Source organism: Triturus cristatus, chromosome 5_2 (assembly GCF_964204655.1).
Source record: "Triturus cristatus chromosome 5_2, aTriCri1.1, whole genome shotgun sequence".
NCBI classification, from domain to species: domain Eukaryota; kingdom Metazoa; phylum Chordata; class Amphibia; order Caudata; family Salamandridae; genus Triturus; species Triturus cristatus.
Window position 1 is genome coordinate 1,127,030,812 of NC_140588.1, and position 15,024 is coordinate 1,127,045,835.

At 43.8% G+C, this 15,024-nt stretch overlaps 1 protein-coding gene across 1 annotated transcript in view; it reads right to left on the bottom strand.

The window, feature by feature from the left end:
* Nucleotides 1–15,024, bottom strand: part of LOC146829886 (vomeronasal type-2 receptor 116-like) — a 77,495-nt gene that overhangs the window by 15,542 nt on the left and 46,929 nt on the right. The window contains exon 2 of the mRNA XM_085606561.1: nt 10,169–10,396. Within this exon, the coding sequence (XP_085462687.1) occupies nt 10,169–10,396 (228 nt within the window). The remainder of the gene's footprint in view (nt 1–10,168; nt 10,397–15,024) is intronic.

Below are 15,024 nucleotides of genomic sequence, written 5' to 3' on the forward strand. Positions count from 1 at the left end.
AGCAGGAAGAGAAAAATTACTATTCCCACTCCAATGAGTGCAACAGTAGGGAAAGCGTTGGATAGCGTAGGGGTAAAAATTACTCTTCCCACGCCAGTGAGTGCAACAGTAGGGAAAACGTTGCATAGCGTAGGGGTAAAAATTACTATTCCCACTCTAAAGAGTGCAACAGTAGGGAAAGCGTTGGATAGCGGGAGGATAAAATGTACTATTCCCACTCCAGAGAGTGCAACAGTAGGGAAAGCGTTGGATAGCAGGAAGGGAAAATTTACTATTCCCACTCCAAAGAGTGCAACAGTAGGGAAAGCGTTGGATAGCGGGAGGATAAAATGTACTATTCCCACTCCAGAGAGTGCAACAGTAGGGAAAGCGTTGGATAGCAAGAAGGGAAAAATTACAATTCCCACTCCAGTGAGTGCAACAGTAGGGAAAGCGTTGGATAGCGTAGGGGGTACAAATTACTATTCCCACTCCAGTGAATGCAACAGTAGAGAAAATGCTGGATAGTGTAGGGGTAAAAATTACTATTTCCCACTCCAAAGAGTGTAACACTAGGGACAGCGTTGGATAGCAGGAAGAGAAAAATTACTATTCCCACTCCAATGAGTGCAACAGTAGGGAAAGCGTTGGATAGCGTAGGGGTAAAAATTACTATTCCCACGCCAGTGAGTGCAACAGTAGGGAAACCGTTGCATAGCGTAGGGGTGAAAATTACTATTCCCACTCCAATGAGTGCAACAGTAGGGAAAGCGTTGGATAGCGGGAGGGTAAAATTACCATTCCCACTCCAGAGAGTGCAACAGTAGGGAAAGCGTTGGATAGCGGGAATGGAAAAATTACTATTCCCACTCCAGTGAGTGCAACAGTAGGGAAAACATTGGATAGCGTAGGGGTAAAAATTACTATTCCCACTTTAAAGAGTGCAACAGTAGGGAAAGCGTTGGATAGCGGGAGGATAAAATGTACTATTCCCACTCCAGAGAGTGCAACAGTAGGGAAAGCGTTGGATAGCAGGAAGGGAAAATTTACTATTTCCACTCCAGTGAGTGCAACAGTAGGGAAAGCGTTGGATAGCGTAGGGGTACAAATTACTATTCCCACTCCAGTGAATGCAACAGTGGGGAAAGAGTTGGTTAGCGGGAGGGTACAAAATAGTATTCCCACTCCTGAGAGTGCAAAAGTAGGAAAAGTAATGATTTAATTTTAAAATAAGATTACATTAATTATCAATACCAATAAGAAATGAATTAAAAATAATTACCAATTAATAACAATTAATTACCATTGAAACATATTAATTAGCAATTAATAAAAATGAATCACCAATGAATACAAATTAAATACTCATCAATAATTAATTATCAAATATACACATAAATAAAACAATTAATATTTACTTTATTACAATTAATTTATTTCCCACCCAATTCCCCTATAAACCCACAACCCACTCCCAATAATAAAAAATACAATTAACATTATTATCAATTAATCAATTGATAAAAATAATTTCGCAATTAATAAAAATTAATTAGCAATTCATACAAATTATTTACCCATTAATACAAATGAATTACCAAATAATAATTAATTATCAATTAATTACCAATACACATAAATAAAAAAATAAATATTTACTTTATTACAATTAAATTACTTCCCACCCAATTCCCCTACAAACCCACAACCCGCTCCTAATAATAAAAAATGCAATTAACATAATTATCAATTAATCAATTAATATAAATTAATTACCAATTAATAAAAATTAATTACCAATTAATAATTAATTATCAATCAATTAATTATCAAAACATATAAATATAATTAATATTTAATTAACTATAGTTAAATTACTTCCCACCCTTTTCCCCTATAAACCCACAACCCGCTACGGAATTAAATTACGCTAAAATTAAATTACATAACATTCATTAGTTTAAATAAATTAAACATACATTACAAAAATAATACATAATTTCAACACATATACTACCATACGTAACACTAAAAAATAATCGATATTATGGAATTCTATATTTTTAAATTCTTTATTATGGAAATCGATATTTCGTACCCCAATTTCGATATTCTGACCTATCTATATTTTGATAATTCGATATTCTGTCCACTCTATATTTTAACTTTGATATTCTGGGCAGTCGATATTTCGGAATCGATATTTAGGGTGTTCACCCATAATGTTAACCAGTGTAGGAAGGACAGCAGATGTAACTGTTTTGAGGATGTGCGGCAGGGCTGGGTCCAGTGGTGGACCAGACCTCAATTTGCCCATCAGAGATACTACCTCCTCTGCCTCCACTGAAGGGAGATTGGTGATAGCCCCATCTCAGAATGTGCCCTGATCTTCTGGCCTTCAGAAGAGCCTGAAGACCTGGTTGTTCAATGGGTAGTGGTAAAACTTCTGTCCCCTCGCTCAGGAATAATGGGTAGCGCCAGGACACCCTTGGGTAATCGTGCGCTATATAAATCCCCGTAACATAACATAACATAACATAGTTTTTAGGAGGGGACTTACCGCCTGATCCTCTTCTCACCTTGTAGATGTTTTCTCGCCCGCCCTACATAAACAACATTATGGTGCCGATTCCGATCCGCCAAAAATATTCGTACAAGTCCCATACAAATGGGCAAGTACGATTCGTACTGTCAAATTACATACGAATTGCCTCGGGAAAAGTCTACGAGACGTCCTCGGACAGATTTACGTACAAGTCGTAAAACTGAAGTCCGAGCGCACAAGTCCGATCCATACCGGCGTTCCGAATCCCCAAGCGTATGGAAAACGTCCCCTACGGAGTGAACTGTGTATGACCACTACCCCGGTACACTTGGGCACGGGGTACGAGTCGTACGGACCCCCTGCCATACCCCAGCACCCGCGTATGTATGCGCCGTACCCCCCACCCCAGCACCCACGTGTGTACGCGCCGTACCCCCCACCCCAGCACCCGCGCATGTACGCGCCGTACCCCCTACCCCAGCACCCGCGTATGTACGCGCCGTACCCCCACCTCAGAACCCGCACATGTACGCGCCATACCCCCCACTCCAGCACCCGCGCATGGACACGTGGTACCCCAGCACCTGCGTACGGTCACGCCGTACCCCCCCACCCCAGCACACGTGTATGTAAGTGCCGTACCCCCACCCCAGCCCCGTACTCGGACGCACCATACCCCAACACCGTACCCCAGCATCCCCCCATGTACGTGTCGTACCCCAGTACACGCGTATGTAAGCGCCATACCCCCCACCCCAGCCCCGTACTCGGACGCACCGTACCCCAACACCATAACCCAGCATCCCCCCATGTACGCGCCGTACCCCAGCACATGCGTATGTAAGCACCGTACCCCCCACAACAGCACCCGCATATGTACGACCCGTACACCCCACCCCAGCCCCGTACTTGGACGCACCGTACCCCAACACCGTACCCCAGCATTGCGTATGTACGAGTCGTACAACACCATTGCACATGTGAACACTGAACAACAACATAGCCATGGACGCACCTTACCTATGCGAAAACGACTCATACTGAACCAGGACACTGTAAAACAGCACAAGGACCGTCAATTCGACTCGCACAACACCACAAAAGACGTCTACAGGACAAAAAACTACTAAAAGACTGACCTGGCACATCCAAACAGTCAAACAGAGGCCCAAAATCACAACCACCTCTTATAACACACCCACCTAAAGTTCAAACACAGCCACACCCACAAATGGACCAATAAAAAGGGCCCACAAACACAAACCATGAGCCTTTGCAACAGACTCACTGATGACAGACATCACACACAAACAACTGCACCCATACACCTTAACTCACACACCTTCACAGAACCTCCTTCACACAGACCCCCTCTACACATACACACACACCTACACCTTCACACCCACACACCCACAACCATCCACACCCACACCCCACACCATGCCCACAGACAAGAATCCAAAGTTCACAACGGCAGAGCTGGACATCCTTGTCAACGAAATCATCAGAGTCAAGCCACAGCTCTTTGGAACATTGGTCAGACAGACCAGCATATCCCAAAAAACTAGCCTGTGGCAGAGGATCGTCGATCGGGTGAATGCTGTAGCGCCCATCAGAAGGACCAGGAATGAATGTCATGCCAGGTGGTACGATCTGCGTAGGGCAGTCAAGCGCAAAATGAACGAGGAATACGCCCAGAGTAACATCACAGGAGGTGGGCTGCCCCGCAGACCGGTACATTACCATCCCTGGGAGGAGAAGGTGATGGCCCTGCTTCCGCCGGTTGGAGTACACGGAGTTGAAGGAGTCCGAGAGCCTGTTGAGTACACAAACAACTCACGTAACATGGGGGAAGGGCATCCACACCCCAAGTACAACAAATGCACTCACCTGCAACCAAGCCTTCACCTGACACAACCACACTCAAAAACAACGCTCATGCCACTAACATGAGTATGCCCCATTTACAAAGCAAGGCCATGCCATGTCCCAGCCTACACAAACCACAAACCCAAGACAGGATGTTCGGGATGCTGGGAGGGTGTGGATCATTAAACATATAGTAAAACTCAGAAACAGACACCAATTCCCTCAGCCCATATGGCCCAGGTACATACCCAGGCACAATGCGCAATGCACAGGGACTGCCAAAGTACTGACAAGGTAGCTGACACTTGGCCCTGCTGTAGGCAGCACAAGGCCCTCCTGTGACAACTGAAAAATCTAACACAAACACAACCAGCTCAGATAACTAGGACAGGAACTCACACTCACTGACATGGCAGCATGCGCCATAGGGGGACAGATACATCACCTGAGAGACCAACCGCAAAATCACACTACACCCACCAGCAGGCACCATCAATCAATCAACAATCGATCTGGGTACTTGTAAGGCGCGCAACTTACCTGTGAGGGTCTCAAGGCGCTGAGGGGGGGTTACAATACTGCTCGAAGAGACAGGTCTTGAGGAGATATCAGAAGGCAAGTAGGTCTTGGGTCAGTCGTAGGTGGGTTGGGAGTGTGTTCAAGCTCCTTGCGGCAAGGTCGGAGAAGGATCTGCTGCAGACGGGCGTACGTTGGATGCAGGGGACAGCTGCGAGGGCGAGGATGCCGGAGCGGAGCTTGCGGGTGGGGGTGTAGAAGCTGAGTCTGATGTGCAGGTAGGCATGTCCATGGGTGTGGAGTGCCTTGTGTGTGTGGCTGAAGAGCGTAGAGGTGATCCTCTTGTCGATGTGGACCCAGTGCAGGTCTCTCAGGAGGGGGGTGATGTGGCTGTGGCGGGGGGCATTGACGATCACTTGTGCCGAGGCGTTGCAGAAATGTAGTATCCACCGTTGGTGTGTGGATGGGAGTCCTGCGTAGAGTGCAGTGGCGTAGTCCAGTCACCTGCTGACGAGGGCCTGTGTCACTGTTCTACTTGTTTAATTCGGGATCCACTAGTAGATCCGGCGGAGCGTGCGTAGGGTGTCGTAGCAGGAGGAGGAGACGCCGTTGACCTGCTTGGACATGGAGACGGAGGATGCGAGGATCACTCCTAGGTTGCGTGCATGTTTGGTGGGTGTCGGTGATGTCCCCAGAGCAATTGGCCACCAGGAGTCGCCCCAGGCTGAGTGTGTGTTTCCCAGGATGAGGACCTCTGTCTTGTCCGAGTTCAGTGTCAGATGGCCACTCCTCATCCAGTCGTCTATGGCCCTCAGACCCTCCTGGATGTGTGTCTTGGCGTGTGAGGGTGCTTGGTGAGGGAGAGGATGAGCTGGGTGTCGTCGGCATAGGAGATGTTTTAGAGGTTGTGGTGGCGGACCACTTGTGTGAGGCGGGCCATGTGGATGTTGAACAGCGTCGGGCTGAGTGATGATCTCTCTCCCCTCACACAAGCAAACACCCCTGGGGCAGCCAAGGGAGTCACACACTCTCACAATTGACATGTGACACAACAAGATCAAGCCTCAGCCAAAAAAGCATCCAAGGCCAAATCCGACATGTCAAAGACCATGGATAACCTTTCAATCTGTCCCCTGCAACATACCCATCCACAAGTGAACATTGATGTGAATGCTAGGCACATACAACTACCTGGAGGGACTGTGGCAACCTGAACATGTATGAAACATGGATGTCGCATGAAAATGCATTAACTAAATTAAACAACAATCAGGGTCAGAGCTTCTGACAAAAATAGCACCAGACGTCACTAATTTATTTGCCTCTTATATTCAAAATAACCCTTGGTGCAGCAGGTCTGGGATGTGACCCATATGCATCCCAAAGACAGTTACAGAACCATCATAAACATACTAAAAGATAACCCTGCACCCGAGAAATGTAATTCTATTTTGTGAATAACGTAGTGTTACTAATTATAATTCGAACAAAACAAAGTATTGCATTAATTCAGCTTCCCATAATACATATATCCATTTAATGATGAGAGACTTGATTGTCGTTTTTATCGTTCGTTCTTTATTATATAACAATTACTTCCTTAAAAACATCCTACAATTGCTCTGCCGCCAACGCTTTTCATCCCTCTTGGGACTTCTTCAGGGCTTATCAACGTACTGTTTCTGTGGTTGGAAAATATAAAAGCTTTTTTTTTTCGTGCGATAGAGATACGGACGTGCGGCATGAGCGTGAGGATGGCAACATTGCAGTATTGACACTAGGGGAGAATTTTGAATCTTCACGATATAGAGTGGAGTCTACATTGAAAAACTTCAAATAATTGTACGGAAATAGTAAGATATGACGTACGTCCGATTTTATTAATACACAGGGATCTGTCTACATTACGATTAGAGAGTTGCCTGATGCAATATATTTTCCAAACCTTGGTACCCATGTCTCCTGGAAGATTCAAAAATTGAACTACTGTACATATTTATGCCAATCAGAATCTTAAAGCCCATGGTTTAGTCATGTTAAATTCCACAAAGTCATTGCTACAATTTCCTTATCCATCAAACTAGAATTAGTGGAGAAATTCAACTTTTGTTTCTGCCCTATCTCTACAATCTAGGAGGGTATTTTTTCCCCACTTTTGTCCACTTGCATTTCTTGGTGCTCTCCCCTAATTCATGCTCCAGCTCATATCTCCATATCCTCACCATGTTCTTATACTGCGCTGGTCCAGTATTCTAGGTGGTGGTAGTCAACCTACTGCGTCAGAAGATGCGTTCCCACATAAAATCGCACATAAAACTGAGCAGTGGTATTTTTTACATTTTGGAAAAGTGATGCTTTGTCGGGAAGCAGGTTTCCGCGCTTGCAATGTGTCAAAATTCCTCCGCCTCTAAAAACCAGGCATAGGAATGATGCATTGGCTGAAGTGACTTGAAACACTGTAATCTGTAACCAAGTCACATCCCCTCAACAAGTGCACACATAGAGTAAGTAACACAGTTGCTTCCACATTACACACCATTATTGACACATTATTTCACACATATGTAGGCAAAGTGGTACACTTAGGTACACTTTGGCCACTTATATGTGTGACATCCAGGGCCAATGTAATAAAGTGCAAGGTGAGTTTTTCCCCTATTGACACACTATTACGGTTGTCCCAATGAAGTAGGCTACTTGCGTCATTCAAACCTCTGTTTTTTGATGCATTGTTGTAGTTTATGACCAACTACAGCAATGTGGCACTTTTGAGCCAGATGCCATGTTGCATCCTTCACACAGACACATCAGAATGTCGGGAGCATCCTTGCGACCTTGCGCGATGTGTCCCGTACTGTAAATAATGAGCATCCGCGGAGTCGTAAGGATTTTTCATGCAGGCACAAGAAATGTTGTCTTGGCGCAGCAATGCATAATTTCTTGTAAATAAGGTCCTTAATATCCTCCAGTGTGTTTTTTCTGATGGTAGGACATTAATCCCTCTTTTTAGGTTGTGATGTTCACTTTATCTTTGAGGTCCTTGTTTCACTGCGGTTACAATACAGACAGCTTTATTGTCTCCTGCTAGTTTCAGAGCTTAAGACATTTAATATTGTTAAGGAACTTCTCCTTGAGAAGGATAGTTGATAATTGAAAACTAGAGGGGTACAGACCGGTTTATCTCCCATGGTGGATTTTATCTGGCTATTTGATAATGAATCCACACCGCTAAACAGAGGGTACATTCTTAGCGTATTCTCGTAACTAGAGGCATTAAAGCTGATATCAAGCAAGGATATTTTAAATGTGATGATTAATGTACATGACCCTGTTCCATATTCTTGGGTCACTTTTTGCTTCCTGATAATGGCCAACTTGGTTTTGAAGAATTGTGAGAATTTCTTGAAACGACGGCTTGATATAACACCTGTTAATGAATATGAGGAATATCAAACTGCGGGCCCAAAAACCCATTATTTGAAAGTCTCTAGGGCCACTAATTCAGTGGCGCTAGATGCATTGGGCCCCGATACCGAGTACTCAGTGGCCAATACAAAAAATATACTGGTTTCCGTGGACTGGAGGGGCGCTCAATAAACGTTGTGGCCAATGTGCCAGTTGCCCCTCAGGCCTCAGACATAGAAGATGAATCTGCCCAGTGGAGTTGGGTTGCAAGAGCCCTGAATAACACTCATCCGGAAGCAGTAAGGAGTGCTCCATCGAGGTGGCCTGGGTGGGCTACTCTTGTCTTGGAATATGGCCGGCTTGGGTCCCAATGAAACAAAACTTGAATTTCTTGAAAATTATGAACCCTTTAGTTATATGCATACAAGAAACGTGATTTTGCAAAGGATGTGATGGCTATTTTGTTTACTCTTGCTATGCTAGGCGTTAGGATAGGGGACACGCTAGTGGGGGGGGGGTTGATTTTGCTTAAAGAGTCCATTAATTGGAACCAGAAGGTTTTTTGCCACCCCTCAATCCTTTGTATATGTGCGAAGTTGGCATGCCTGGGAGATTCTGGAAGGTCCAATTTTTTCCTCGTGGCGAATATGTATATACCTCCTGGGAAAAATTCCGATCACCTTTTGCATGCATTTTTCTCTTTTCTTCATGATATAGTTGTCAGGGAAGGATGCCCCCTGGTGACATTAGTGGGGGATTTAAATGCCAAAATTTTGAACTTTTCCTCAGGGATTTATGCCAATACAGACAAAAAGGAAATTTGGCACATTCCCGAGATTTTATTACCAAACAAAGTAAAAATAGATGAGCAGGGGTTTGTTTTGCTTGATTCCATCAGAGGCTTAGATCTTGTTATTTTAAATGGGAGAGTGCCTGTTTACAAAACAGCACATTTTACCTTTCACTCACAACACACTCAGACCATTTTAGACTATGTGATTGTGTCCTACCAAATGTTTGGGGCTTGTGATAATTTCTTTGTTCGCCCGTCGATATGGAGCGACCATAGCATAGTGGGCAGTCCAGGTCCATTAATGAGGCGGTCAGAGGGAGTGCTCTGGGGAATAAACCACAGCCTTACTTAACTTGGAGTATGCCTCAGGGATTAGAAGGCTGATACTCCTACTGAGATTCAATCTGCTGCCTCTAAGAGATGTTACTGGCATCTGGGATAAAACACCTAGAAAGAAGAGAATTTGTGAATTGTGCCAGCTGCAAATCCAAGATCTTAATCATGTGCTTTTTGTATGCCCAATGCTGCAAAGTGCCAGGCGAATGTTTTTATTAAATATAAAATCCACTCGGCCCAGGAGGCACAATCTTTGGTTCTGTCCCCTGCGAATGAAATGGTTTGTTTTAAGATATATACATTTTAAAAATATTTCTGCCTATTTATTAGGAATTCTTTTTATTGTCTCATGTATTTATAGCACTATTTGCACATTTCTCATTAAGTCGATAAATAAATGTAGTGGTTGGTTTTTTGCCTGTATCATGTATTTTAGCAGTACTTGCACACTTTTTAGTATGTTTGATATAAGAATTTCCATAGCGATGTATAAGGAAGAATTTTGTATTGTACGTAAAGTTTGTCTCTTTTTTATCTGATGGTGTGTTTTTGTGGACCTCCGTAGGAGTTCCATTACGAAATAAATAAGTAAATTGAATTGAATTGAAACTGATAAATGAAGCCGTTTAAAGCATTCATTATCATACTTTGCATCTACCTGGTCCCTGCATCAGGCGGTACTGCCTGACCCTTTCCATGAAGGAATCATTAATGATCCTCACCTGGTTGTCTCCGGTGTTCCACATCATGGCATCGTCCTCCAGCCTGATCTGGTTCCCTTCAGGGTAGTTAGAGTCATAAGTTGCCATCTTCACCAGTCTCATGGTGCCCTCAGAGGAGATCTGGATGTTTACAAAATCGAGCACTGCTGGTACATCACCATTTTCATCAAAGAAGACTTCCTCTCCAGAGCTGGTGGTAAAGTCCACACTCCTCACATAGTGCAGCATCTGAAATTAGAAACAACAGGACCCTTGTGAAAATAACAAAGAGTCTCTTTTTTTTGTCTTTTTGGTCAAGAAGTTTCTTGTATGTAGCATGTTTTTGGGTGAAGGGAGTGAAAAAGATGCAATAGCCAATGAAATTTTGGAATATAAAATGCAGAACAGTGCTCTATGCACCTAGTGGTGAGGAAAGCTCTAGTCCACACACCAGAGACTTTACCCTAATATGCTCCCAAAAGTTGTATTGGTCCCGCTCCGTTTGAGCCTGGGTCAATTCTCATCCTTTCATTGGGTATGTCGACCAGATGCCCACAACCAGTTTCTGCCCCTTCACCTTGCATGCGTCCTACCAAGGATATGGCACGTTTATTTCAACATACATGGTTGATTCCTTCAATTTAGGGTACCACTCAAAGAGATCTTCATTTACTATTCACAATGTAATCTGTTTTCAGCCATCTTTGTATCTGATACAAAACATCTGATTCCACCACATGTTTTTCTGAGGTGCTTTTCAAAAAGTGCAAAATAAATAGCAAAAATGTCAAATAAATATTACTATAATGTTGGTGCCAATGAAATGAGACAGAAAGAGGTATTGAGTATTTCTTCATTGATTCTTTCCAATAATTGACCTGTGAGGGGTACAGAAACCAATGAAACTGATTGAAAGTCACTTAGGAGGCTATTTGCTTCCTGTCGACAGATTTCTAGTACCTTTGAAACTGGCGATATGTCTGAGAAAGGTCCAATGTTTTAAAGATTTCATAGGTCTGTAGAAGGTTTCTGTCATTTAGTGTTTATGACGGCGTTTGGGAGGTCTTGATCCTGTAGAGAGCAGGTTTGGTGATGAAATGTAATAGTTCAGTGAGGACCAGGCTAAGTGCTTAAGGATCACTATTATTTTTTGATGGACATAAAGACATCATCATCAGTAATTGGTAAGAACTCCCAAAGAGGGGTAGGAAGGCAGGTACCATTGGGAGACAGCCATCAGGCCAAGGGCCACTGAACATGATGCTATCTCATTCATTTGGTTGTCAGAGAAGGCAAGAGGTTCTCAAACCGGATTCCTCTCCGGTCACTCAGCTCGCCTCCACAAAGACAAGGATATGCTACAGGAAAAATCCATGAGTCCATGGTATTTCACTGAAGTAAAAAACTTAAAATAGAATGAACGGAGCAGGAGGAAAAACTATAGTACAGAAGATAAAAATAAATACATAATAGTTATTGTACAATACAAAACTGCAAATATTTATGCAAAAACTAAACATTTTACTGAGATGTGAGTGGCTGGCCTTGTATATGATGTCCACTTATTTAAGTGGAAACCCCGCACCAGTCCAGACAACCCTTATGGTGATTTAAGAGGTTTTACACAACCACAGAAACCCCTATAAGTGGTAGCTGTGGAGAGCAGCCTCCTTAGTCCAGAAAGAGTGTAGAGCAGCTTGTTTTACCAGAAGGCACTCATATATGTATAGATTAAGTGAAAAAGAACCACACAAGGTATTTATAAAGATATGTATTTAATATATATTACTCTCTAACACATACAAATATCTCCTACAAGGAGATATGTACAATGCACACAATACTTTGCATAGAAATCAAGTAAATAGCACTTAATACACAGTGGACCCCAATGGGGGTCCAAACCATATACTAAGAAAGTGAAATAAGAGCCATGACTTGGGTCAAGACAATTTTGAAAGGACGTAGATTTGCAGGGGACCCAAGGAACCACCCACAGTGAGAGACCGTGAGCCCCAAAGAGACCGTGTGCAGTGTGACAACCAGACCGCCTTCTCCATACAAATCAACGTGTAAGTCGCGGTTGGAATTTTAAAGATTAAGGACCCTTCCCAGTGGACCCTGAAGTAACTCCGCTGAAGACAGAAGGATGGAGAGCCACCTTACATGTAGATACCCTTGTACCCACGTTACCAACACCAGGTAAGCCGGGTGAATAGGTGTGAAGTGGTGTCAGAAACCGCAGTTGAACCCAATGCAGGACTTCAGGAAAGTGCTGCTGCTGGAGAAGGAGAAAGTGTCCAGTGGAAACTGAAGCTGGATTCTAGTTGTGAGGTACCTGCAAGCAGAGAGAACAGAGTCCATGTCACTCAGGAGTGACCAGGAGATCTGGAAGACGAATGCCCACCGATGTCAGGAGTTGCAGGAGAGTTGATGGTGACCTTGACTCTGCAACTGTGATGACCAGGCGATGCTGAGGAAGACCAGGAGCAACACATGAGCTTTCCCACATTGTATGTGGAGAGTTGAGGGGTTGGTGTCCGGCAGGAGCACCAACAAGCCTTGGCAACTGCAAACAACTTAAAAGTCGTAGAAGGTGCAATGTCAGGGAATTCACCACAAGCAGGAGTGTCAGGGCAGGCCCTGAGCAATCAGGGGAGCCCAAAAGTAACAAAGATGATCCTCAACAGGACCCACAGGCCGGAGGCGCTAGAGTCGAAAGAGTACCTAGAGCAGTTCACAAAAAGATGCAGGCCACGGTGCAATCAATGAGATATGGACAAAGACTTTGGCCACTGGAGATGCTTGAGGTTGGGGCTACTTGGAGCCCAAAGATCATGGTGGAAGGAAGCTGACAAGCCTTGGCAACGGCAAGTCAACACAGTGCACAGGGGTTTGGTTCCTGCTGCTCCCACAAGGGATACTGGCCTCAAACCTGGTAAGACGGCAAAGTCCATAAGAGCTTAGAATCACCAGACCGGTCAGCTTAGATGCGGTGCCTGCAGATGCAGGGAAGTTACTCCTTCACTTCAAGGGAGATTCCTTCAGGAGTCTTGGATGCCCATTGGCCTTGGAAGGTTCCTGTATGGTGCACAGGCACAGGTGATGCAGCAGACTGTTAGGGAGAGGATGTCAAGCCCGAACGAAGTCCAGGAAGTACAGAGCGGGCAGGCGGTAGAAGTAGAAGTCATGTCTGACTTCAATCGTGTCCCACGATGAATCTAGAGACCTACACCCAGGTAATCTCTTAAGTACCCTAAAGAAAGGGTTGGGATGATTCAGGGGAGGGTCTGGACAGGGTGGTGCTTACTCCCATGTCCTTTGTCCATTTTCGTGCCATCGTGGGGGCAACGGGTCCCAGAGCTGGTTTGAACTAGACTATGCAGGGAGGCACCAAATGTGCCCCTCATGCAGACTTAGTGGCGCTGATGCTGCAGATCGGCACATATAAAATCTCCCTGCTTCAACGGACAGAGTAAACCTGCAGTCACACGCACATACACACATCATACGCTAGGGCCCATCACACTGAAATTCATACTATTACTCTATCCACACTGAATATAGGAGAGAAACCTAAACCAATCTGCATCTAATACGAGGTCAATGCGACCTTAAAGACATTGTCCTGAGTCATGATTTAAAACATAGGAAAAACATTAGAAACTCTATAAATGACAAAGAAATAACCACCCGACACTAGAATTCACACAAATGATTGTTTATCTAAATTAATGAAAATTGAAAGTCAATTAATAGCAAAATCATTATTCTCATAGTTACCTATTCTAGCTAAATGGGTCAGGACAGGTCTCTTAGTAAAGTCTCTCGAGCTGCCGTCCTCAGCATAGGTTCAGGAAGAAGTCCAGGCGCAATGAACAGCAAGGGACGCACTGAACGCGATGAACTGCAATGAACGGGACCAACACGGACCCTCTCTAGTCTAGCATATTTATAATAAAAAAATGACAAAACTAAAAGTTACAAATGAATCTTGAATATCCGTTGAGCCGCTGAGCAGAGCGAGCAGGAAAGGATGTTGCAACATTTAGAAAACCTCCGCTCAGGAAAAATCACAAAAATAAAAACACGGAAGAAGGAAACTCGAGTTTGCAAGTGTTACTACTACGATTGCTCTTCCTCGGTACCATAGCAGAGCCACCACAGATCTTTCATTGTTCATTGTGGCTTAATCCTTCTCCAAGGACAGTTGGATTCATGCCCAGAGCTGCTGTCCTCACGGAAACTTTCTACTCAGGCAGAGGCTGTGGTCAGGTGACTTTCAACCATGTTCAGCAAGGCCTCTCGACAAAATTCAATCACTCGAGCGCAGGCTGTAAATAGCAGCCATCTTTGTTTAGGCCAAAACGGACCATCTTAATTAAAAGAAACACAAAACAACGTTACCACATCATAATGATTATACAGTGTTAATTCCCACTAATACCCTTATGTGTATGTAATTACCTAGCCATCTGCAACATAAAGAAGCATTAGTACACATTATTTTTAAAGCGCAAACTCGAATTAAATAGCACTTTTGCGACACTCATTTAATAAAATTGCACATTATTATTAAGCAACATATATGCATTCCCACGTGTAGTTTCTCTCATTAGTAATATTGATTAATTTGGACTTTCAACAAGACAAACTATTAATTAATGTTTTTAAATTAGTAATTTTAATCATAACATATAGACAAACTGGAGCTTAAAACTCGATAAATTTTCAACAGAAAACTCTGCTCCAGCAATCCCCCCTTTGGTGATATCTTATCACCACAAAAACCAACCCCCAAAAAAATTTAGTCCCAATTTTAGGAGAAATTGAAAATGTCTTTTATCTTTATGACACAACATTAAACACCAGACTCC